Source organism: Mauremys reevesii, linkage group 1, assembly GCF_016161935.1.
Source record: "Mauremys reevesii isolate NIE-2019 linkage group 1, ASM1616193v1, whole genome shotgun sequence".
NCBI classification, from domain to species: Eukaryota; Metazoa; Chordata; order Testudines; family Geoemydidae; genus Mauremys; species Mauremys reevesii.
Genome location: NC_052623.1, coordinates 290,971,709 through 290,998,808, shown reverse-complemented (window position 1 = coordinate 290,998,808; position 27,100 = coordinate 290,971,709). Strand labels below are relative to the sequence as shown.

At 40.6% G+C, this 27,100-nt stretch overlaps 1 protein-coding gene across 4 annotated transcripts in view; it reads right to left on the bottom strand.

Moving 5' to 3' along the window:
- Positions 1-1,714: 1,714 nt before the first annotated feature.
- The window catches only part of E2F7 (E2F transcription factor 7), a 45,143-nt gene continuing 19,757 nt past the window's right edge, over positions 1,715-27,100 (bottom strand). For 2 of the 4 annotated variants that reach the window (XM_039497874.1, XM_039497866.1), the window contains exons 3-13: positions 23,254-23,532; positions 20,041-20,209; positions 16,777-17,064; positions 15,770-15,928; positions 14,605-14,742; positions 12,780-12,974; positions 12,190-12,274; positions 9,809-10,349; positions 8,559-8,832; positions 5,582-6,006; positions 1,715-3,612 (exon numbers count right to left, since the gene is read on the bottom strand). In XM_039497874.1, the coding sequence (XP_039353808.1) occupies positions 3,436-3,612; positions 5,582-6,006; positions 8,559-8,832; positions 9,809-10,349; positions 12,190-12,274; positions 12,780-12,974; positions 14,605-14,742; positions 15,770-15,928; positions 16,777-17,064; positions 20,041-20,209; positions 23,254-23,532 (2,730 nt within the window). In that variant the 3' untranslated portion in view covers positions 1,715-3,435. The remainder of the gene's footprint in view (positions 3,613-5,581; positions 6,007-8,558; positions 8,833-9,808; positions 10,350-12,189; positions 12,275-12,779; positions 12,975-14,604; positions 14,743-15,769; positions 15,929-16,776; positions 17,065-20,040; positions 20,210-23,253; positions 23,533-27,100) is intronic. The other 2 variants (XM_039497890.1, XM_039497883.1) reach the window with 2 other exon arrangements.

The following is a 27,100-nucleotide window of genomic DNA, read 5'->3' as shown; positions in this document are numbered from 1 at the left end:
TTCTCTGGCCCATAGCCCCCCTAACACACACACCTTCTGAGGGAGATTTTGAAGGACGGCCTGTGGTGGTCTCCCTCAATCTCTGTACTGGGACTTTTCGAGCTCCTTTGCACTGTTCTGGGGCTTTTACCCAGTATACAGGGGTCAAAGAAGAGGTGAGAATCTCACCCATGGTAAGGAAAGCTGCTGAACCTGGAAGCCACTCTGAGGTGCTCTAGGTGGAGCTCAGTTACTGTATTCAGTGCTCAGATGTTAAAGTGATGGGCAACCTGAATACATTTTAGATAGATAAAAGCAAAAAACTCCTCCACAATCTCTGCTTTTTTTTTTTTCCATTTTTTATTATTTTTGTAAAGTTTTAAGATTTTTCTAAAAGGTATTAAAAATGCAACAACAGTGTGATTGTAGTACAGTTATATGCAGGTAGCTACAAAGAACATTGCTAGATAGGAGGAAAAGGAGGAAGTGATGTTTAACCAGTGAAGAACAGTTACAGGCAGCAATAAAATTAATATCTATATAAAACTAGCAGTGCAATGATACAAAAGAGGAAGCAGCTTTACATTAAAAATACAGCTTTTTAAATACAGAAATAGCACCTTTTACAAAAGAAATTGAGAAATGTAAACCTGGTAGGTAGATTCAAGTATATAAATTATACATCCCCCGACCCCCCAAACACTTGTACCAGAACATAAAGGTTTCACAAACCCTGCACAACATCGTGCACGTGCACTTTCCTCAGTGCAAATTCAAATCCTGCTTCTCCTTTGCAGTTTTGCTGATTTGTTTGACTGAACACAATGGAAGAGGAAGTGTAGACTGCCATTGCCTCGACTACCAGAAATACCCCAAATCAGGTGCAGCAGCCTAACTGCTGCAAGTTCTTCTGCAGGTAGCATGGTTTGATGGGTTATTTTACATTCCACAGTGGTCTTGCTCCTGCTCCTGTTTACCTGGGTGAGAGTCTTGTCATTGACATAAATGCAACAGTGCCAAGCCCCATAGCAACCCTTGCACTCTCTGTATATTACAAAAGCTAGGTAGGCCCGATTCTGTTCTCACCATAATTGGTCTAACTCCACTGACTGCAGTAAAGTTATGCCTGATTGACATTGGTGAAAATGAGATCAGAATCAGGCCCAGTGTTTTAATGAAAAGTCAAATGTGGAAGTAGATATTGGAAACTGAAGATTTTCTGTCCCTGTATTTTTAAGTATAGTTAGGTCAGTCATGAAACAGAACAGCCTTTCTGACAAAATGAGATGGGCTTTGCAATGATGATTTAACCGTGGAGTAAAAAGGCTTAATATTTTAAATCACTCCTCCTCCCTCCAGACTGCCATTTCACTAACATGCTGCTCACAAATAAAGGAGCAAACAGATTGTATGGAGAGTCTACACTAGTCACACAATCTGGAACAATAGCAGTCTGTTTCAAGCCTGAACAGGTACTGAGGCATAGTAGCTGAGGAAGAGTCACAGCATAAGTAGCTGTAATAAATGCTTGGCAATATTAATTTTAGCTACAGACTTCATTTCACCTTGGAAAGCAATTTATAATTGGGACTGTAAGAAAAAATGATTCAAATACAATCATGTAAACTTGGAAAACTGTAGTGTAAAAAAAAAATAAAACAAATTTTAACATTGGTAAAATTTCCCTTTCCCCTGCCTGAAAATTTCTGTTGTCATTCTCCTGTCAAGTTGTTGTTTTTTTGTTTTTTAAAAAGAGGGATTAAAATACTCCCTCCTTATAAGGCTGTTATTGGTCTACTTCTAACATAAGGCCACTGTACTCCCACTTCCAGCTCCAATAAAATTCATTCTTAAATTCCATATTGTAAGGACACATTTCATTATAACCCCCCCACCACACACACACACAAAAACCATCCTTCACTCCCAAGACTAGAGAAGTAGCACACTAGACTCTGTCTGCTCTCAAGAGAGCAATGCCAGTAAACACACAACATTCTCACTACATGAAAGAAGAGCTGATGTGGCTACCCATATTTTTGATAAAAATTCAAAACATGATAGTATTAAAAAAGATTGAAAAAATACAATTGTAGATTAAGTTTGTGGAAACATCTCAAATCAGTACTAACCATTACATTATTTCCACTGTTTGAAGACTCTGAATGCTAAGTGTGACATATCCCTTTCTTTATTCTTACCTTCCCTCCAAGAATAAAGATAACTACCTCCGTCTCTTCTCAAATTCATGACTCCCACTCATTGATATCCTCTTTCTACAATTTAGCCACGTAAATGCCTAAATACAAAGCCTCCCATTTTTCACGTGTATTCAAATATGCCATTCATGGGGAACCATCCTTGTTCTTTATCTCTAGCCATATTAAAACATAGTTGGATAACTATTATTTCTAATGAGAATTACCAAAAACCCCTACTGTCATTGGTGAACAGTTATGCACACAAGTATTCCCTTTGGAAACTGGATCTATTCTTGTGATTAACTGCTCATCAGTGTAATCTGGCCTTAGAGAGAGATTCTAGACCAACATTTCAGAGGTTCACTATTCCCAAAATTAATTTGTCAGATTGTGTTATTTAGGAACCAGTTTCTGGACTATTTGTCAATTAACTTGTACTTTTTGCCCAGTAAAAAGACAAGACAAGGACTAATACAGTTCATTAACACAACTACCAAAAAAAGTTAAGATTCACAGTTATTTTGGTCTTAATATTTTTCATATGTATACATTCATCCATACTGTAAGTTTATCAGGCTTTTGTAAAACAAGTGCAGGGAAAACTGTACAACAACCAATCAATATTCAAGTAGTCATACCCTGAGAAAATCTGTTATTTTGAAGCTGCAAACATTTTGCACTAAATCCCATTCCAATGTACAAAATAAATAAGAGGCTGCATTGCTGAGGCAGAACTTGACAGATTGGAACGCAGCAAGCAGCTGCTTCTACAACTGCAGGAGGTTATCGTTTTTTTACCACAGATTTATTCAGGGTAAGTAGAGGACATGTAAAAAACACTCACCCTAGATAAGTGCTAGACAGCTCATTTAAAAAACAAACAAACAAACAAAACAAAAACCCACCACCCAAACAAACAAGCTCCATGAGACTCCAGTAAGTCTGTTTGCATTTCCTCACAGCAATGATATTTTTCAAATTAAAACTACAAATGCAATTTGATGCTCACATTGTTGCACCGTACACAAAGTTTGAATCCTAACTAGTATTACATGAGGAATTAATGAAGATATTTCAGTGATAGGGATGATTCATGAAAGAGAAAGTTAAAGAACTAGCGGGCAAATACACAACGGGGAAGTGTGCCAATAGGGATGACATTTTAACAGGCTCCTCTTGTTAGACGATAGCTTTTTCTTTTGTAACAATTATGAAGTCATATTACAATATGACCACACCTTTGCAATGAGCTGGATTAGTCACTGCCACTACTTGAGATTTCTAGTCTTCTCTGAACAGAACTGGCATTTCTGGTCTGGTTGCCTTCATTTTTCTTCCATGCAATAGGATCTCCAAGGCTGCCGGGAGTTTTGAAAAATGCCTCGTGATGTGTAGGACGAATGCTCTTCGGAGTAAGTGGGGCTGCTGACGGCTAGTTATAAAAATGAAACAAAGCAACTCAGAAATGTCTTATCCAAAAGTGAGAACACACAATTTGTTAGACATACGGATAGTTTTCAAACCAGGTGTCTAAAATTAGGCTCCTAAATCCATATTTACACAACTGAAAAATCAGACAAATTCAGTTTAAAGTGCTTCCCTACCTCACCGTCAGGTGCCCAATATGGATTTTAGGTGCCTAGTGTTAGACATCCGGTTTGAAAACTTTAGCGAGAACTTTATAACACAAACCTATCACTCTTTTTAGTGGTTATATGGTGACTGATCTTTAAATTCTCTGCTACAACATTTTTCATAAGTTCACAAAGATCCAAAAATACAACTTATTTTAATGGCTCATCCATTCCCCAGTAGTGAAATAGTAATTTTAAACAAGTAAGACTAAAGCAAAAACAAGCACAGTGGATATGAGAAGTAGGTAGTGATGCACTATAAGTAGGGCTCCGTGTCTGTCATGGAGGTTGCGGAAGTCAAGCAGCTGGCTTTGGAGCCAGTGTTCACGTGGCCCCAGGGACAGGCACACCTGCCACGGCTGGAGTGACCCTAGGGCCAGCCGCATTAGCCGCTGCTTGGGCGGCCCTGGGCAGCTGGCCCCAGGGACCACCTGAGCAGCGGTCCCTGGGCGGCTGGAGCAGCCGCTGCTCAGCAGCCCCCAGCAGTTGGTGCCCCTGACCTCGGGGTGCTCTCGCCCTCCCAGCAATGGCCCCTAGCTCCTCCCCCAGTAGCGCCCCCCCCCCCCCGATTTAGTTAGGGGTATTTATAGTTCATTTATTGCTTATTGCCCATAACCTGTCCATGACTTATTAAAAATACCTGTGACTAAATCGTAGCCTTAACTATAATGAATGCAGTTTGATCTCATTTATAGTACGAAACACAGCCAATTTCCTCTCCATTCTGAATTTGTATTTGTGATTTCTTTACCCAAGAAAAAACACAAACACTGTGCTAATTTTTTAAAAAATTAAGATCCTTTTTCTCTATACATTGTATACAATATTTTTGCTCAGCACTCTAATCTGACACTACCACTAGGAGGCTGTATTATTTAGTGATTACAGTAAAAGATTGGGGGTGGAGCCTGGAGGATTTATACTTCATACAACTTTTCAGACAGAGGCTCAGTCTGAGTTAAAACTGAGAATCCTCCTGCGCCACACTGCCCCGGCCCTATTTATTTACTTTACACACTACAGATTTTTAGTGGTAGTGCCTATCTGTAAGGCTATAAAAAAAAATTGCTGGCTGCAATTTTATTGCAGAAAGCACAGCTGTTAATACGTACTGCACATTTTTATAGTTACCACAAATATGAGTGACCCAAATTAACGTGAACTTGTAAACTAGGTTGCAATGTCACTCACAGACGTCATGGCGGAGGTGGTGACCTGGCCAAATTTGAGTGAATGGTGTTGTAACCTGACATGTGGTTGCAACACCATTCATATTTTCCCTGGCTGCCTCATTGTCATGCTTACCTTTGAGAGCCAAGCAGGATGCATACCATCTCTTCTGTGCTGCTGCCCTGCTTTGGAAGGTAGGCTGCATGCATAACAAAGTGTGGCTGCACCAACCCTTCCTGCCCTCCCCAAGACTGCCCCACAAGTTTCTTACAGCCTTACCAATCAGAGCACTGAGGAAAAGCACAGACTCTGGTTTCCGAGAAAGAGTAATAATTCAATATATGGTGGTAGCAAACTTGTAGATACACATATCTGTTTAACGTTACACTTCAGCCTGTCAGGGCTTTTTAAAAAATATTTAACGGCAATGGTAGTCACTGCACCAGAGTTTGTTATCCTCTCTCTCTGAGACAGGCTGACAAACACACACTCTGAAGCTGAGTAAATAACTCCAAAACCAATTCACTTTCATTCAGTCTCAGGCACTTGACCCCAAGTTTGCACTTTTGTATAGCCTCCCTTTAATTAATCCCTCACCTGTTGGAGTTTCAGAAGGGTGACTGGGGGCCCCGTACAAACTGGGGATTCCAGTTTAACTGTGTTGCAAGATCTTCCAAGCACAGGGCTCAAATGTACAGCAGAAGGAGCTGGTTGCTGTGGATCCACTGAAGGTATTTTAGAGGTCTTTGGAGTAACCATTGCTGTGGTGCCAATAAAGACAGGTGTTGTTGATGTTAGGCCAGGCATGCTGAAATTCGTGGACGCAGTATTTGGAAAAGAGCCAGCAGGAGCAGAAGAAAGTGGATTGGTGATTGCTGGAGAACAGATAAGAGGGAAGGGTGCCAAGGCTGTAGATGGCACTACCACACAGGGAACACTAAGAGATGGTAACTGGCTTGCAGACAGACCAACAGCACCAGGGATTTGGTTTGCAGAAAACAGGAAGTTAAAACCACTTAATCCTAAACCAAAAAGAGAGAGAAGATTAAGGAATTAATGCAGTTTGCTAATTGACATTAACCATACTAAACAGTTATTCAGTAAAAGGGAGAAGCAGAAAGTGAAGTTGTTTAGGAAAAAGCAAAACACGAAGGTAACAAACTACATGACTGAGAAAGCTGCTCAATCTCTCTACATTTGTTATACCCCCACCTTTCCTCTCATCTTCCTTTTATATTTTTCTCTTTAGATTGCAAGCATCTGTAATGCACCAAGCACCATTTGCTATTGTATAATTAAGAAAATAACCATAAGCTGCACTCTGTATACACAAGCTTAGCACTTGTTTCCAGACTAATAGAAATAATTTGCTGAACTACTTAAAAACCAACAACAACAAAAGAAAACTTATACACAACTTTAAAGTAGGGCTGTCAATTAATTGCAGTTAACTCAAGCGATTAACTCAAAATAAACTAACTCAATTACAAAAATTAGCCATTTTAATAGCATTGTTAAACAATAATAGAATACCAATTTATTATAAATATTTTTGGATGTTTTTCTGTTTTCAAATATATTCATTTCAATTACAGCACAGAATACAAAGTGTACAGTGCTCACTTTATATTATTTTTATTACAAATATTTACACTAATAAAGATAAACAAAAGAAACAGTATTTTTCAATTCACCTCATACCAGTTCTATAGTGCCATATCTTTATTGTGAAAGTGCAACTTACAAATGTAGATTTGTTTTTGTTACTTAACTGCATTCAAAAATAAAACGTAAAAACTTTAGGGTCTGCAAGTCCCCTCAGTCCTACTTCTTGTTCAGCCAATCGCTCAGACAAACAAGTTTGTTTACATTTATGGGGTGCTACCTGTAATTCCCCACCTTGTAAGACACTTTCACGATAAAAAAATTGCACTACAGTACTTGTATGAGGTGAATTGAAATATACTATTTCTTTTGTTTATCATTTTTACAGTGCAAATATTTGTAATAAAAATATAAAGTGAGCACTGAACACTTTGTATGCTGTGTGGTAACTGAAATCAATGCATTTGAAAATGTAGAAAATATCCAAAAATATTTAAATAAATGGTATTCTATTATTGTTTAACAGTATTATAAAACTGCGATTGTGATTTTTAAAAAAATCTCGAGATTAATTTTTGTAATTGTTTGACAGCCCTACTTTAAAAGAAATAAATTTATAAAAATCCATTTGTTAAGGGCCCAATTAAACTAACTGCAGTCAGTGGAAAGACTTTCATTGTCTTCAATAGGATCTGAATTGGCCCGCAATTTATCGGATCTTCTGAACACCTGGATCAATATTTCAAAGTAAGGCCCCCAGCCTGTAAGTTGCTCCACACAGGTGAACCCCTGCATCCATGTGGAGCTCTAGTGTCTTTGACTCAGTGTCACAATGAGACCAAATTCCAAGGGAACAACCTCTCCATTCCACAGCAGCTTACTCTGTTGCTATAAAATCCTCTTCCCTACACCCCACTCAGGTGCCTGGAAAGGGGAAAGCTTGTAACTGTCTTTAGGAGAGCAACTCAACTCCCTGGACCTCAGCTGCTGCAGTGTTCTCCAGGCTGCTTAACTTACTAGCCTACTCTTCTAGTTCTCCACACTCTTGGCTACAAGCCAGACTTCAGCTCTGGCTCCCTGCTGCCTAGCTCCATGGACCAAAGCATACATTGTAATGCAAGTAACTACCCCTTGTGCCACCTGCAAACTGATCCTGGCAGGGCAGGGAGCCAGAAAACAAGAATTCACATGCCTGGCAACAGCAATAGGACAAAATTCTCCAGCAGCAGTGCTGAAGTGCATGACATCCTGGAAAAATAGATTCCATGACTGTGGAATCCACAAAGCCCTGCTTGAGACGAGTGAGGCAGTTCACACCTGCTAGAGCTATTTTTTCAGGCTTATGAAGACACCATGTCTACAGTACAAGCGCTACAGTGGTATAGCTGCAGCTACATTGCTGTAGTGTAGACACTACAGCGACAAAAGCTTTTCTGTCACTATCATAAATCCACCCGCTACAGAGGTGGTAGCTAGGTTGACCTAGCTGTGTCTGCAGTGGGGGTTAGGTTGCCCTAACTACATCACACAGGGAAAGTTTTCACAGCCCTGAGCAATGTAGCTGGGTCAACCTAAGTTTTAGGTGTAGGCCAGACATACATTCTCCTTTTCAAGGTTCCCTCCACAATCATAAGGGCTAAAACAAAACAAAAGGCAATTTAGGTTCCAAAGAACAGGACTATTGTGATGGGTAACGTGTGTTACTATGGGAATACAGGAAGCCCTGGTTATTCACTGTAATCCATATACAGGTACCTAAATAAAAGTGGGCTGGTTTTGAGAGTTGCTGAGTAGAAGCAGCTCCCATTGACTTCAGTGGGATTTGTGGGTGATCAGGCTTTCTGAAATTCAGGTCACTTATTTAGGTGCCCGAATGTGGATTTAAGAACCTCACTTAAGATGCCTAAATGTTCAAATTTAGGCCTCATCATTTAGTCATAATGTATCCCTGTGTATCTATAGTCCTTACCTGCTGCTGGCTGCACATAGAGATACTGTGGAAAGAAGGGCTGTTTGGTATTTTCTTGAGAGATGTGCTCTTTTCCCTGTGAGGGATCTTCAAGGTCTCTGTTCTGAGATTGCTTTTCCTGATCCTGAGAATCTAAAGGTTTAGTTGTATCCTCTTCTCCAGCCTCGTCAGCAGCAGCAGGAGTTCCTAAGTCAAGATGAAAAGCTCCTAGATGCACATTAGAGGCACAGTTGCTTCCCCGGGGATATTCTACATCAGGTGGCTCAAAAGGTTTCTGAGCAAAAAAGAGAATTAGGAGGAAGAGTCCAAATTAAAAAATAGTATATGAGCTACCATCTCTTGCATGCCTTCCTTGACTGAAGAGTGAAATTCACCCTGGTGCAGAGGGCCAGCACAAGGCCTATGCACCACTGAAGTCATGGTTTGAGGGGTGCACAGGCCATCTGCACAGGGCTGAATTTCACCTTAAATGCTTAGACCTATTAAATAGATATAGTTCTCTTGCAAAAATATCCCTGGAGAGGGCTTTTTTTTTTTTTTTTTAATTTGAAGGAAAAACTCAACAAGGATTGTAGATCCCTTGTAGATGCTCCAGACAACGCAGATACAAACACTGACGTGGGGCAAGGACATGCCCCCTACTTCAGCACCTGGAGTGGACTCTGGATGTGATCCTCCTCCCTTTGCAGAAAGTGGCTCATTGGCCTCCAAGGCCACATCCTCTCCCCACCCACTCATCCTGCTGAGAGGAGAAGTTGGACTAGGAGGACAGAGTAGGAGGCGAGACAAGGAAGAGGGGAAGATGCAGATCACCTCTCTTGTGGCCATGTAGAATGAGCCATGCTGCCAGGGTGAACCCTGCTGGGACAAGAGCTGGTGTGGAGGAACAATGTCTCCTGTGGAACTGCCATATTTGGAGGCAGCTCCAGTGACAGGACAATGTGGAGAGGAATCCTCACAGATTTCTTCCCCTCTCGCAGGTTTTTCAGTGCTAGGGACTGATCTGTACCTCATTGTGAGGCAGGCATTTTTCACCAGAGGCACAGCACACCTCTTCCAATTAATGCTTCACCAAATGTATTTCTCCCCCCAGATTATACTTGTGCGAGGAGGTGGCATTTTTCTCTCTAAATAGGTATCTGCAGTGAATGTTCATCTGCAGAAAAGACTATTTCAAGTAATGTAAGTATCTTTCCCCTGCTCTCAGCCTTAGCAACAAAGCTGGGTATAAATTAAATGCGTGTCCCTACCTTGGGTAGCACCAATGAGAGGGGGACATCACTCTGCTCCATAATCTTCCTTTTAGCAGCTGGCTCTATGGTGGCTGCAGGCGTGGAGAGAGACGCACACTTCTGGGAACTACGCTTGTGACAGTTAACAGCAAATACAGCAGCTTGTGGCTTTAAGGGTGAGGCCTGCCCCTCAGGGCTTCTGTTGCACTTTTCTTCTGTAGTTAGAAGGTTCTCCCTGGACAGACTTTCCTGAGGACTGCCACACAGCATGACGAGAGATGCAGAGGGGAGGTAAACAAAAGGCTGGTTGGGGAGCAGAGCAGTTTTCCCATTCTCTGTTTTGGAGGCTGCCAAAATGGGAGTCTGCAAAACTTGGCCATTCATACCATTTGGCAGAGAGAGGTGTGACATGTCTGAGTGAGCAACAGGAAACACTGGGTGAGGCAAGGGGTTAAAACAAAAATCAGAGTCCCCAGAATCCGGAAGAACAGAGAAAGGAGAGATTATAGCTGGGTTCCTTGATGAATTTAAGATTGTTTCAGTGGCACAAATTTTACTCCTAAAAGGTGTAAGGAAAAGAGGAAAAAAAAATGTTTAGTCCAGAATGACATCCCCATAAACTGCCCTTAAAATAAAACAGTGAGAATCTCTGGGGTTGTGTGTGGAGACCACCTGACAGAGTGCAGTAATTATCAAACAATGTATCAGTCACTTACATATCACGTCAAACCACAGAGAAGCTGACTCTCAGATTCTTTGGCTGTACTACCGTTCAGTTCTTTCAGTAAGCGCTAGCAGGGAGATACAACATGTGCCCACACATTAAGGGATCCATGCTATTCTCACCTACGTTAGCAGAGGATGTTTGGAATTTGGCAATGGAGCAGAACAGCTCTGCAGCATGTTTACCCCTTTCCTCCACAGAAGGGTCTCCGTGGGGTTTAACCACCACCCTTTTAGATGGAGAAAACAGTTGCTCTCATTAGCATATTCTGGCTCCAAATTAATGAGTAAAGTCAGTATTAACTTGCGTGGAGAGTTGGTTAAAACCCTAAAAGATTCATCCTTTTGTTAGAAATATTTTGTTTCATTTTAGTGGGAAGAATCCTACTTTCCCCCTTTTTCCATTGGAGAAAATGAGAAAAAAATTTTTAAAAGGGGAGTTGAAGAATTATTTCTTCACAATTGCAAGATGGAAATTCTATTTTTTGCTTCAAAATTTTTATTGAAACATTTTTTGTCAAAAATTTCAACCAACTCAGGTTGCACTTCCACAAGTCCAAACGCCCCGTAAAGGTTCTGGATTCAGCAGCCAGTGTGTGATGGGCTACTTTTAAGACCCATGCTGCCATAGGGCTGGGAACCAGCTCAGAGATACTGGGGCCCAAAGTCACAGTAGAAGTTAGGTGGCTAAATACCTCTGTGACTCTGGGCCTGGGGCTGCCAGTGGATGACTCAGGCCTATTGGTAGCCCATCTGAGAGTGGTTAAGGGAACTGAACTCTGACAAAAGAATGAGGAATGAGTACAAATTCAGTTTTCTTGCCCCATTGGCGTGGAAAAAGCTCATGGTTAAGGCTATGATTTAGTCACAGTCTGTGACCTGTCCATGACTTATATTATAAATCTTGGTGGTGGTGGCACTCCAGGGCCAGCCCACCAGCTACCGGGGGCCACTGAGCAGTGGCTGCTCCGGCCACACCTGGGACCGTTGCTACGGGGGGGGGAGCCACTGCTCAAGGAGGGGGGGCACTGCTTGATGGGGGAGGAGGGGCAACAGCAACAGCTGCCGGGGGCCACTGAGCAGCGTCTGCTCCGGCCGCCCCCAGCACCGCTGCTCAGGCGGTCCCCGGGGCCAGCCACACTGGCTGCTGCTTGGGTAGTCCCCAGGGCCAGATGCCCGGGGCTGCCCGAGCAATGGCTGTTGCGGTTGGCTGCAGGGCCACCTGAGCGGCTGGCCCTGGGGTCAGCCACACTGGCTGCTGCAGAAGCCACAGATTTCACGGAAAGTCACAGAATCTGTGACTTCTGCAATCTCCGTGAGACACGGAGCCATACTCATGGTAGGGGAGCTTGTAGCCCTAAGCTTCCAATAAATATATTGTGTTTTGAAATTTTCATACACCAGGGAATTTATACATATATAGTCCATTAATTGTATAGGGGATTTAGGCACATCTTCCTAGACTGCTTTGAAAAATCTCAATAGCTGTTTTATTTCTCTGTTAAAATGTGATGCATGTTGGTGTGGATCTTTTACATGCACATGAGAGCCAATTTCTATCCTCTAATGGAAGTCACTGGAAATTATAGATTTCCATCCCAAGTACAGAATTTGACCTTAAATTAAAATTCACAGGGCAGGGAACTGAGCAGATTGCAAGTTAAGACCCAACTTACTTTGTATCCTTTTCCATCTTCTGTCTGCAGACAGCTGCTAGATTTATCATTTTGGAGCAGTATTCATCTGAACCGACAATGCAAGCTGAAAGAACAATGGGACACTGAATTAATTACATAGATTTACTAAGCACATTTTCATATTGGTAATACAAAGAGTGGAATGCAGTTTTTCTACCAAGGGATGTTTTTATAACATTCACTATTCAGTTTGAGCAGTACCTCCGAAGAGCTGAGCACCCTCAATTCCAAGCAAGAAGCACTCTACACCGTGCAGGCTTCAGACAATTGACAGGGAATTCTGTAATTGCTTTATAACTTTACAATTCTGAAGTGTGAAAGTGCTATAAACTGGATTGTTACAGTAAACTCCATCTTACCAGGAACCAGACAATAAAAATCTGTTCTCTTTCTATTTAAAGAATCTTAATCTGTCTGTGCCAAATTTCAACAGAAGAAATAGCACCATACTTCCAGTGTGTAGAGAACAGAAAATTTACTGAAAAATAAGAGCACTGCTTCAAGGCTGAAAGTGACTGCTAGTGGCAGACACAATGGGTTAGGAAAGAGCAACAATTCTTGGTAGTTACCTTGCCTCTCCCTATGCGGGCTGTTGGGTTCAGAGCTGACCTTCCTTTTGATCCCTTCAGAAGGCTGAACAGTGTTAAATGAAGCATGCCGTGCGAACCTCTGTTTTCCGTTAGCACAGGTTTGATGTTGGGCACACGCCCCTCTTTTCAGATCTGGTAAAGCAGCAGATGTTGGAACATCAGTTTTCGGATTATCTAAAGGAATTGGTTTTTGTAAAGTTATCACCTGAAGGACACCTGTTGTCATGGTAGCTTCTGCCACGTCGTGGAGCTTTGCTACGGACACAGCAGAAGAAAACCCCTTTAAACCCTACACTATTCTAACACCACAAAACTATGTCAGAGCTAGTGGACAAGATAAGGTCCCCCCTACCCACTCCAGTACTGTATATAGCTCAAGATCCTGGGCTACACCTAAGCTCTACTAGGAACAGCTGTGGGGAGAAAAATGGGAAGGTGGGGCAAAGTATCATTAACATTAACCCTTACTTCTCCTTTATCCTAGGATTGGCCAGCCCTCAAATAAAGCAGCATAAGGGCTCTACTTTGGGAGCCAAGGATCGCCAGGATGTAGGCACACCATGGCCATGCCTTTTATCTCCTGAAACAAAACTCCCCGTGTCAGGGGACAAGAGGCAGAGGAGCAGCTCTGCACCACCAGGGTGATTCCCCATGTAGGGTGAATAGTCAGCTGCCTGTTCAGGGCAGATTTATTGACCCTTTGCAGCACAAAAGAGGCCACTGCATGGGCCAGAATGTGTCCCTAAGGAACGGATTTTCCATTGCCTTGCACCTTAAACTAGTGTTGCATGAAGAAAAGAAAACAAAGAAACAAACAAAAAAAAAGTACCCATAAATATCTCCAATCTCTCCCCTTTCCCTTACATTCTGGCAGCGATTTTAAAAAGGCTGCTTAGATAGATGACCTACATTAGGAAATTTGGACACTACACGTTTATGGGAACAGAAGGTAATGAATTCTGACTCACTCTTCAACTAGAAAACAACCATGTAAAATTTGGGAAAGAGCAGAGTGATTTAAAAAAATTGATTTAAATAAAAAAAAATATAATTTAAATAACAAAATCCAATTTAAATAAAAAATTGTAAGTTTTTCTTTTTTAAAATAAACCAGTTTAAAAAGAAATCTGATAGTAATACAAAATATGTTAAGGCCTAAACTTATAATCTCTTAAATAAAAAATAAAATATGCTGAATCCATGAGCCTCTAACACACAACAATGAAAGGCTGCTTTTCTATATAAAGAAATAACTTGTTTTTCCCTGATTAACTTCTGAGGTCTGGCTTTATAAATTTGTCACACTGGGTCATGTACCGTATTAAGGGCTTATTTTGTGTAATAAAAATAAATGTTATATGCGGTTGTGTGTTTAATTAAATTCCAGTTACCATCATAATGCAGCTTGACACAAATCATGAGTACAAAGTTAATTATGTAGTAAATAATATCTAATTCACCATTTTCTAACATACTAAAAATGTCTAATTAAGAATCTGACAATATTAAGCTATATAATTGCTTATATAAATGTATATAGTTATTGTGTACCCTCCTAGGTAGGGGAAAAAAAAAGTTCAAACTTGAATGTAAAGGTTCTATTTAGTGGTAAATCAACATATTTTAATGGTTATATTAACCAGTGAGAATGTACCTTTCTTTAGAAAATAGCTGAAGTACAAATGGAAGAGTTATTAAAATTGATGATTGAAATCACTAAGTGGAAAGCCTCAGTGTAAATCAATCCACCTTGGAAGAAAGTTCCAGAAAAATGCACAAACAACCGCCAAACAACACAAATTACCACTATTTCCACTGAATTCCACAGGCCCAATCCATTTGAAGGCTGGTTTGCGACCCCTTTCTTCTGTGACATGCACTTTCTTTATGAGCCCTAAGCTGGTCAGAACGTTGGCGATATCATACAATCTTCGTACCTTTGCTGAAAGGTAAACAAAAGTGTAAAGAGTATACTGTAAATATGCCTGTACAACAGTGGTCCCCAAACTGTGGGGCACCCCCGCCAGGGGGGCCTGGAGGAATTTTTTTTTGGGAGGGACGAGTGGGGCCCAAGTCAGCCCCCACGGGAGGCAGGGAGGGAACATCACCCAGCCCCACTATGTCCTCAGCCACAGCTCCGGCCCCCAACTCCCAGGCTCCTCTCCCGGCTATGGCTTCCAGCCCCAGCCCTAGGGTGACCAGATGTCCTGATTTTATAGGGACAGTCCCGATTTTTGGGTCTTTTTCTTAAATAGGCTCCTATTCCCCCCCCCCGCACCCCCTGTCCTGATTTTTCACACTTGCAGTCTGGTCACCCTACCCAGCCCCCTCCATGGCTCCACTCTCGGCCACAGCTCCGTTCCTGGCCATGGCATCTGGCCCCCAGCTCCCGGGCGGAGAGGTTCGATTATGGGTAAGGAGGGGTCACAACAGAAAAAGTTTGGGGACCACTGCTGTACAAGCTAATGAATTTCTGCCATAATGCCACAGTAACTTTTGGGAATAGGTTAAAAGGAAGTACATCAGTTTATGCACAAGTCACTTTGGAAAAGCATCCTCTTCCTTCTGTCCAATGGATGCATTCCCCAGCAAGAGCAGAATTGCTTGATAAAAATATTTCATCCCATCCTGAAGGCAGCAGCATAGGCGAAAACTCATATCAATCCATTTTTTGTTTTTATAATCCCTACAACTCCAATGAATTGAATGATGATGTAGCTGGATGACAACACTCATAAAATACAAGTTGTGCAGCTGAAGGCTTCTTCCGCCCCCCCCAGTATATCTGAATATTTAGGGCAGGGGTATTTATGATTAAAGTTTTATATGTTTAGTTAAAAAACCCTTAATCACAGGTGATTCTATCCATGCTGTCTGAGATTGAAAAAAATCTCAGATATCAATCTGAATGTGCCTCCATTTTCCCTGCTGACTGGATGGTTAATCCATTTCTTAACCGTGATACTCACTTTTAAACTTGCTGTGATCTGCTGCATCCTGGCTTTCTTCTATCAGTATTTTTGCTGCTATGTCAAGAGTGACTATCTTGGTTTTGGAGACAAGGAACAGCATGACAAACTTTTGGCTCATAATCCGTAATGACTTGTCCTTTCTGCTGTTTGCAGCTGCTGCGTTACAAACAAAATGAGAGTCTTTTAGCATGTCATCTATCAGAGACAAAAAGCATTAAGAAGGTTTCTCACGCAAAACAAGGGTAAAGTGTTTCCTTGTTGGAAAACACAAATCTTTTTATAGGTAGCAAATAATTATGTAAGGCAGATGGACAACAGCATTTTAGTCATCTTCAAAAAGGTAATAAAAATTAAAGTGTAAAAAATTGGTTTTAAATGTTACGGAGTCTGGACCTGATTCCCTGCTTCATTACGGTATAACTGTTGAGTGCCATGGAGTTTATATCAACATTTGACCAGTGTAACAGAGTGGAAGTTCTGGCCCTCTGTTATAGGTGAGAACAAAGTATTTACCAGTCAGAAGAGGAGAGGGGGAAAGAGAGAAACAAAATGTTTGACAAAGTCCTTCACAAAAGGCTGTTATGGAAACTAGAGAGACAAGGTGGGTGAGGTAATATCTTTTATTGGACTAACTTCTGTTGATAAGAGAAACAAGCTTTCAAAGAACTCTTTTTCAGGTCTTGGAAACTTACTCAGAGTGTCACGGCTACATACAAGGTGGAACAGATTGTTTAGCATAACTAGTTAATACATGTTTCAAGGGACCTGTCATGGACAGGCCACTGAGTGAGAGGGGAAAGACTGGAATTGCTGCCATCTGTGCTGTACCTGCACTGTGAATAAAAAGAGGAGCCTTATCTCTAAAGTGGTGAATTCAGCACCTTTCACAAGCAATATTGTGCATTTTACATTTAAAAAAATAAATAAATTAAATAAGAAAAAAGCCACACTGTATGTTGAACACTACGACTGCATCTGTACACATCAACCATTAGTCAGCTTACCAGAGGGGCAATCTGCCTCCGAAAAGTCAAGTAACTGTCTGTCTTGGGAATCCGGAAAGGTCTCCTTTTTACAGTCTCCAAATTTATACTCAAGGTCCTGCTCTTTATGCTGGATGTAAGCCATCTGTTCTTCGTACTTCTGGAGCTCTCCTATTTCCTGAAGGTTTTTTAGAGTTTGACTCAGGCTGTGTCGTCCGTGCCAACAGTACTGATTCTTGGCCACACGGCTAACAAGATGCAACGATTCCAGAACATTCACTATGTCATAGATGCGCCTACGCTCAACTCCTGTTTTAAGGAAGAAAGATACTTAAAAGCATCCCCATTTTTAAACATGCTTCTACTCTCGCCTCCTTTTTGTATAATCGTGCACCGAACAAGATCTACTCACAGCAAGTTCCTCTTTTATCATTTCCCTGGGTAAGTCACAGAGTTTGCTCCTACTGAAATCAATGGGAGTATAGCCACCGGGCCTGATTTTCCATTGCCTTGCACTTGTGTAGTACTGTGTAAATTACAGGCACCGTCAAATATGTCAACATGTAAAGCAATGGAGAACAGGTCCTATAATCTTCAGTGGGAGCAAGAGCTGGATTTTAATCTCTGACCACATCTACACAAAGGAAAAATTTTCAAAAATTCCCCATAGGTACCAACTCTGGTTCAGCTCTACTAGTGTTAGCAGTGTTTGGAGCTTGAACACAACCAGGCCAATGCCTGCAGCCACCATTTTAAACAGTTATCTAACCCCACTAAGAACTGGTCTAAATGATAAGTGCTGGCAACTGCTGTCTGCTTAGGGCTCACAGTATTGCTACCAGAAGTGGAGCGGAACAAGCACTAGTAATGGTGAGAAGTTTTGAAAGATTTCCCTAATGTTTACCCATAAAATATAGATAATAATGTGGGTACTGGGACTTTCCAATTTGTTAGTGTTTTAAAGTGCATGGAGATATTTTGAGTGAAATGTGCTACTAAAGTACTGAGTGCTCTACATACGTAGACATATTTTACACAACTAGTTCCTTTGAGCACCGGCACCATAAACCCTCTCCTGCATAATTCGCTGCATAGAACTCCAGTGCTTGCCAGCATACTGGTGTTATGTTGATGGCACATTGTCAAGATATTTGTACAATTATTCCCAGCCCCACATTGCCCCCAAACACAGGCACTGGATCCCAAAAACAAATAAGATCAAGATATATATTTTTAGCAAAGTGAGAAAAAATTGTCACGCTCCCTCCCATCCCAGTTCTCAGTATTCTGCCAATAGGCCAAGAAGCTGTTCAGAAGAAACAAGATTAAGTTGCTAGAATCAGTGAGAATCTATGCACTCTGTAATGTATTGAGATAATTTTAGTCTCCATCTGCAGTCTGATCCTGCACTTCTTAACATTCCTTTAACATTCCTATGGACTTCAGTGGGAATTTTAGGTGAACAAGGAATGCAGGATCAGATCCCTCACAATAAGATTTATTTAGTAGGAGAGTTGCAGTGATATTAGCTGAAGAATTTGTAGATAAACAGGAAGGGAGGGAACAGACAGACATCTAAGCTAAAACCTATAGGCTTGACTCATACACTTCTATCACAGGGAGAGACTGTACCCCAGGCACTTTAACCCTGGGATCGGGAAGATGGTGTTTGCATCTCTGTCTTCTCTCATGGGTGCAGCCAGAGAAGTGTAGTTTTAATCTGTGTCCACAGAACTATTGGGAACCCTATTAATGAAGGCTGCCCAGGTACCATAGGCCCTGAGCAGAGCCTGGGAAGCACTGTGTACTGCTGTGACTCGTAAATGGATTTTTCATAGCTAGGAGCTGTGTGAATACAGCCTTATCTATTGATGGCAAAATCTACATTGAAGCCATTATTTGCTACGCAAAGATCAGCAGTGGTATAGGAAATGAAAACCAAAGGGGAAAACCAACCACTATTTTAAATAAGACACAAACTCTACTAGTACATTTAAACAAACTCCTTTGTTTTAAGTCACCAACGAAATATTCCTCAAAAGGAAAAAAACCCAAGTAATTTCATTTCCAGTTAGCAATGGAGGACTACATGTGTTCAGCTTCATGAGGGCAGAGCACTGGGATTTCATATTAAATGGGGATAACTCTAATATTTAAAACAATTCATTTAAAAAAATTCTTTAAAGATGATTACCATAGAAATCAGTCCTTATCTATTATTTATTCTTTTCTGCATTCTATTCTGTTTCGCTAAGTACTTTAGGAGCTGTCTCACCAGAGCCACACAGGGAGGAAATCCCATCTCTGTTCCCTCTCCATCCTCCTTCCCAAAATATAAAAAACTGCATTGAATTTTCTGCAAGTTCTTGTCTAATTTGCTATCTTTCCTATGAAATAAATCTGAATTATTTTTCTCAGATGCAATACTTAGCAAAATAAGACTCAGCCTGAATAAATGCAATCTCTATTATCTATAGTCTCTCTGGGTCCCTTTGTATTATTTTTTTGTCCTGGATGAGGTTCACAACAGCTCCCAATTAAGTCTAACTTGTAAGTTTAGTTAACATGCAGTTTACTTCTTGCAGATAACCAAAGAGGATGTTAAAGACAACCAAAGCTAACATTGGTCCCTGAACCACACCACTAGATACCTCCACCCAGTTCAACACATTGCAAAAAGGGGAATGATAAATGGCAGTCTTTCTGCCAGTTTTCAATGTGCAAGACATTGTTCACATCCAAGACAATTTGTCTATTTAGATTCTGGAAGCTACTGTATTGGATGATTTATTGAAATCAAGATATAAAACCTACTGATTTCCCTCATCCACCAATTTGTAGTTCTAGCCAAAAATTCGCCACAGTTCTTTTGTATGATTTGTTCTTTATAAACCCCTCTGCTTATTTCTCAGACTTCAATTAGCAGGAAAATAAAAATCTAGGCATACATATTTAGCAGCAGGATTAGTTCACCATGAGAGCACTCAGACTGATTTGCAACTTTTTTTTTTAAATGATAGGGTTATATAATATAGTGATAGAGATCTTCTTAAGTATTGAGTACCTGCAGCTCTTGCTAAATTTAACTAGAAGGGCGCACCCAGCACCGCCCCAAAAAAAATAAAGTTAAAAAAGAATAAAAAAATCAAACCTTAAATGTATTCTGCGAATAGGTCAGTTCTTTTAAATGGGATCTATTTTACTTTAAGTGCCTTTATGTGGTAGACATATCTTAAAAGACTAAAGTTGTCCAGTTCTTGCAGCATTTATTTCAGGCATACATACCAAGACTAGAAGCCACTTCATCCAAAGAAATGGTAGATTTTTCTGCTGACAAAGGGTAACTTGGGTAGCGAGCTAGAAACTTTTGGCATAAGAGTCCTAAGCTCTTCTGTTTTCTGCTGGGTCTCTGCTTTTCAAATTCATCCACTGTGCCATCATCTACCATATCATACTGTTGAAAAATAAATGTTATTCCTTTATTGTAGAGCTTCAACAGGCATGACAATAGCAAAATAGGGAACATTTCAGATTCTAACATTCAAGCTCAGACTACTGTTACAAAAGATAAAATACACATGCCCAAGGGCCTTCATACAGGCTTAGAAAGTGATCATCTCTCTAAGCACCTGGGTCACATGTTTTGACTCATGAACTTGTTTTATCTAAAATCCAGACACAGTGGTGATCATTATGAAAGCATTTACAAGGACATCCCATGATGGCCAGGTGTTGGAGGACACAAAAGGTGTAACTATGTTCCCACCACCAATAGATAAGACCCTATTTGGAAGTAACATTCCCTTCTGAGACTATAAAAAGGAGAATTTCTGCAAACACCTTGGAGTGTCACTGACCAGAGATGTTTACCAACCACCAGAGGGCTCCTGAAAAACCTCTGCACAGAAATTTCACCATCCTTCTTTTTGTGGGTATATCGCTTTAAGAGCTCAGAGGCATGTGACCCTAGTTCTGGGGGGATAAAATTCAGCTGCCTCAGCATTTTGGGCTTTTTAACATTTTGGCAGGCTGTTAACTGAATAAAAATCCTATGGAAAAGAATGAGTAGGCCCTTGTAGTATTCCTGAAAGCTGGAGACCTCAGGTATATATAAGAAAGTATGTTTGTTACAATAACCCCTAAACAATGAACTGACTGTAATTTTTATTTGGACTAGTAATTCTGAAGTATTGATTCTCTTGTTGGAGTGAAGTTGTGTATGTCAATTGCCTGTGAACTTTTTTACTCTTAAGACTTTCATTATCTTAACTACCTCTTACTGCAGCATGAGTAACGAATCCCCTTGCAACATATTATGCTTGGGAATAAATGACCTTGGTTTTTAAATGGTTTGAAAACTGCAGTTTTCATCTTATGTTTTTGTAATCTATACAAGATTTCATTCATGAGGGTAAATTTAACAAAAGCTGAAATATGGTAGTTCAGAAGTTCAAAATACTTCAAGCAGTCATGTGCACAATAGCTGAATTAAACTCTATTTTAAACAAACTTTACTGCACTATTTAGTCTAACTACTTTTTAAAATGCGTAATAATAATATTTATATGGCTTTTCAGCAGTAGCTCTCAAAGTGCTTTATAAATAAGGCCCTACCAAATTCAGGGTCCATACTGGTCTATTTCATGGCCAGAGGGTTTTAAAATTGGTCAATTTCATGATTTCAGATATTTACATCTGAAATTTTTACTGTGGTGTAACTGTGGCGGTCCTGACCCAAAATGGGACTTTGGAGGGTTGCAAAGCTGTTATGGGGGTGGGGGGGCATCCCAAGATTACCACCCTCACTTCTGTGTTGCCTAGGCAGCAGCCTCTGAGCTTCCTGCAGTTAGAGGAGGTTCTGGGAGGTGGTGGTGGGTAGGATCTCCCCCATGCTGCTAGGAGTGCCTCAGCTGTGGCTCCTAGGTGCTAGTCCTGGGCCAGACAGACAGATTAAGGCAGGGGCCCCTGGACAATTTGGGGGCCTCCTGGAAAAATGGGTGCCCCAGCCCCAGGGTGGAAACCCTGACTGGGTCACATTGAGCCCCAGCAGGCGTCCGGGGGGAAGAAGCCTCGAGTCCTGACTGCCCTGAGCTCTCCCAGGCTACCACCAGCAGGGGAGATCAGATTTCATGGGGAAAGACTGATTTCACAGCCTGTGACATGTTTTTTTATAGCTGTGAAATTGGTAGGGCCCTATTTATAAATATGGGCAACATTATTATCCCCATTTTACAGATGGGTAGACTGAGGCACAGAGGTGAAGTGATTTGCCCAGATCACCCAGCAGGCAATGGCAGAGCTTAGAATAGAACCTAAGACTCCTCAGTCCCAGTCCAGTGTTCTGTCTACTAGGCCACACTGCTTCACCAAACCTAGCAATTATTTCAGTTATCCTTTCGGAGAAGGAAACAACTAAAATTTAATGTAGCATATTTCTGTACATGCTGCTTGTTGAAAGCTAAGTTATGAGTGATCTTTCAAATAACTTTGTTAGTCTGCTTGCCCCAGCTCTGTCTTTTCCCCCCCCCATCAGTGTTCAAACAGGTTCAGTGCCATACTTGATCCTAAAGAATTATGTGAGCCTTTATGCCTATAAAATAGCCTTTTCTTAGAATGAGGGCCTAGTGACTAGATTCTAGTTTCATGTTGCTGATGTTGCAACCACTGGCAAAAGGGGCATCTTATGAGCAATAACTTGAAATGGGAAGCTAGGGGTTCCTGGAGAAAGAGAAACAAAATGAGAGGAGGATAAAAGCTGTTGGATAAAAGCTAAAATTGCTCTCCTCCTGCTCCAAGATGCTTAGAGGGTTTTTTGTTTTGGTTTAAAAAAAAAAATAAACAAGAAGGATGGGGAGCAGAATCCCCTAGCAAAAAAACCCAACAATACTGAATATAAAATCCTGTTTACGCAGGAAACCATTCAGGTGTAATTTTTGACTACCCTCATCCTGACTGTTAGATGTTTAGCTGTGTTTTGCTGAATGAGGTATAAATATGGTTTGCCAATCCAGTGTGGCTAAGGTATACAGCTTCTAAAGCCCCAATTATAAAATGCCCAAGACTTGGTTAGCCTGTCTTTAAAACAGTTGTACAGTAGCCAAATGAGCTGTTATGCTGAATCTGTTTAACTGACTTGGCAGTTTTCCCCTCATTGTGGCTAGGCCTTAGTTTGAAAATGATATAATTAGCGAGGGAGGGGAAGTAACCATATCCAGTCTGAGTATCTGAAGAAATACTTAGACAGTAAGCTTTTAAGATGGTGATCTTTGTCTGAAATGGCTTGCACATTGGTGTTGCTATATAAATGGTCATCTTTGTGGATGCTTTCAAATAGTGCTGCTCTCTATTCCTTGTAAAGGTGAGTGGCAGAAAGACTGAGGAAATCGTTTAAAAAAAAAAAAAACTAAGTAATAAAATGTAAACTAACTAGTCAGCCTGCAGCAAGTAGAGGGCATTGTGTGTCAGTTATGTCCAAGCTTACTAGGTCAAGTCTCTTACCTGTACAGAATCAGGAAAAGCATCATTCTGCTCACTGTTCTCAATTGGTCTAAAGAGCTCTTTCTTCTTTTCCCTGTCCCTCATGTCAGGGCTAGCAGCACTAATAAGCATCTTCAGGTTAGCTGTGGGGGTCCATGGATCTGCCAGAGGTCTATCGACAAGCTTAACAGGTGTAATTGGATTTCTTTCTGGGGTGCAGCCCTTTTGCTTTGATAAATCAATTGGTTCGTTTTTCATGGGAGTCTTTGGGGTCATTCTGGACTGATCAAATATGTTTTCCTATTAAAAAGAGGATTGTTTAGGGTTGAAGAGAAGCAACACAATCCACCAGTCAATGCCATTGTTCGTATGAAGGTAAAGAGTGCCATCATGCTCTGACAGTCCCAAGGTTATATTTAGCACAGCTCTTATTAGCGTCAGATGCAGCAAAGTGTATACCATACATCAGTGTACAATGCAGATAAGATGCCACCATGAATTGCTTAAGATGAAGTCAATCAGTCAAACCTGTTGTCTGTCAGACTTCTCTGTTCTGCCTTTTCATATAAGCCAACTGTGCCACAATTGTAAACCTCCTGGTCCAAATTATGAACCCAGTTTATCCCCTGGAGCCATGTCTTCCGGCTGAATTTGGACTGAAGCTTAAATAGTTCACTAGTTACACTGCACTTAGAAAAAAACATAGCATTCTATTATGGAATCTCCATAACGGAAAGCCCTTTTTGGGGATTTCACTCTACTCAGCCCAGATGGAACACTTCCCTAATGGAAGAAAGTTGCTAAAGTATCTGCTGCTCAAAACAATGAAAATATATAAAGAAGTGTTAACTATAATCAAGCAAGCTGCTGGGAAGGAGAAATCTACATATGACTTGTTCTCAAAGTAAGGTAAGAGCAAGAATTCCCTCCTTGCCCCCAGCTACATGATCTGATGCTCATTTTTCCTTTAGGTTCTTATACAGGAATGAGGCTATGACTACCCTTTTGTCCATTCCCACTACCACAAAAGTTGTGTTACAGAGCAACTTTCAACTAACTTAGATAGACTGACTCAAGTAGGCATCAATGTCATTCCTTAATTAGCGGGAAAAGCAGCTTTTGAGCAACAGGTACTTCCCCCACTCCACTAGTTGAACAGGTTTCTCACCCTGCACTAACAGGATGAAGAGCATGAGAAAAATATGACAATATTACTTGGGTTTCCTTTGCTGCAACAGAGTATTATCAGTGCGCAACAGATCAAACACAGTTAACCTAAAGTCAATGGATCTAATCTGTTTACTGAACCTGCCAGCTACCACTGGATTTTTCTTTGTTACTGTTCTGATCACTGATTCTGGACTGACCAGTACCTAGAGAAAGCCAGTGGTACTAAAGCCCTACCAAAACTTTTCTAGCCCTGAGAGACCACAAGACATCAGACATTAAATCATTCTGATTACCATTTAATAACTTCTCTCCAATGCTTTACATGGATTAAAAATGGCACTTGCTGGCTTTCAAATTCTAAGACTCAGTTTTTCAATCTAGCAGTTTGAAATACTGGTTGCAGATATCTCAGATGAAGTGAGAGGTAAGAGATGAAGAAAGTAAAATGATAACCAGAAAATAATATCAGATTTCACAACTTGCTGTTCTTAGAAGCCAAGCCTTTAAGTCTCCTTAAACTATAAGGACTAGAAATGAGACCCTGAAACAGTTACTGGTCCCTCAGTCAAGCAGTGTTCTTGGTGTTTGTCCTGAACCGATCATAAATTCCTGCACCTCTGACTAGTGGTGGTTTAAAATCTTTGCAAAATGAATTTTAAAAAAACATAACCAAGTATACACAATAGAACTTTTGGGATAGATATTATTACAATAGTAGTCTCATTTTCATTGTTGGTGCTATAAGGCATTAAGTTTACAGAAAAGTGTACAAGATGGAATAGCTATCTAAAAGGCATAAGTTTTTATATGAATTTCAGCTAAAACTATTGCTCTGTTCAATTCTTAGTGGCTCGAGAATTATAGCTAATTGATAAGGAGACACCATGGAATTTTGTTTAAACTACTGCACTAGTTTAGTCAATTTAATTGGAATGCAGAAACTGGATTTTAAAGTTAAAAAATTAGCCAGATGTTACTGCTCCTAATAGAAAGCCTTCCATAGTTTGCCATCTGGGGAGGAGGACAGACATCCAAAGACTAGGAAAAGGCACTGTGCTCTGAATGTTCAGAATGATTATATAAAATATTATAATGCCCAATTGGATTATCCTCAAGAATGTAAAGAAAGATATTTTTATTTCAGATGAGTGTTGTGATTTAATACACTGCCAAAAAGGGTTCAAGGTAAGGGCCATGGTGCTTCCTGGTATACATGTTCAGTATAGTTAATTCACGTAATATATTCTTGCAATTTCAAATGTGGCAAGGATTCAACACTTAATCTAAAATGGGAAAAAATCCCACCTTTATATAAAGCTGTTTTTCATTATGCTTGGTGCTAATGTAGTTATAACAAAAGCAGATACCTAGAACTAGCAATCCAGTTACTTGAAAGTTATCCCACTGAGCTCCCATTAATTCACCCAGATGTACAAACATTACACTGAGCAGCGATAAGTAATGGCTGAAGCTGTAAATGGGTTCAAAACATGTACCTACTACCTACCCTTGAAATCTTTATCCTCCTCACTGACTCACCTGTCCCAGTTTATCTTTTTCCCAGTCCCATATGGTCCTTGGGAGGTCTTTAGATCCCAAATTTTCTATTAACCATATGGATTCATAGTATGTGTAAAGAGGTGAAAAGGAGATTCTGGGGTGCCTCTTCTTCCAAGGAGAGAAGGTAGGTTGAAAGCACAAAGGGAATGTAAAATAGGTAGACACAATTTTGGTTATGTAGACAGGAATAAAAAAAAAATCTTTAGAGGAATAGGAAATGGGTAAGTCTCACAGTGCTGGGTGTGTTATTAATGTATTGGTTCATAAGAAGACTGTAGCATATAGCTATTATTCATTTTTATGTGGAGGTGGAAAATCTTTATTTGGGTAGACCCTCACTAAATTGCACCAACTGCGGATCCACTGAAGATTTCTGAATTTTGCATGTTAGCAAGTAAAATGAAGTGGTTATACTGAGGCATTATTCCTGTTTTAATTTATTTTGACAACTGTAGCATAGTTTTATTCTTGTTTTACTGGAGTATCCTTTGTAAAATTAAGTCTCAGTAGTAGGAGACCTTACTACAGTGTCAGTTATTAAATCTCTGTTGAAACATGCGAAGTCTGCTAGCTTTGTGCATATAATATAATCCATCAGGAGTAGAGTGCCAAGGTGAAGTGGTCACATTGATGCAGTGTCTTAGCTGACAATCTGTTTAAAGGCTAGCTAGAGCCATGATTCTGCTGTCCGTCAGTCTGGATTGGCAAACAACAATACTGCCAATCCTGAAAGCTTTTTTTAAACATGCAGCCCTGTAAGATTTTAACCTTAATGCACACAACTAGTTCCTAGTGCACTTATGTGTATTCTGTGCTCTATAATAAGACAGCAGGAAGCTTACAGAAATGCCCTGGGGAGGGGATATTTAAATGATGTGCTCCTGACTAAATGGGAAGCACATCTTCAGACGCATCTGCCTCATTACTCACCTTAGACCTGTTTCAAAACTATTTTGGCTGGGTCTAACCCTGCCTCATCTAAGCCTATGCTTTCTGCATCCTTTCACAACCATATGTGACTGTGTCTCAGTGTGCTCCATACACAGTTACCCAATATGGCTTCATACATAGGATTTTCTGTAATCCTTTCCCCAGATGGCAGAGGTATTGTTAATGTCCCCTTTAATTAATCCTGACT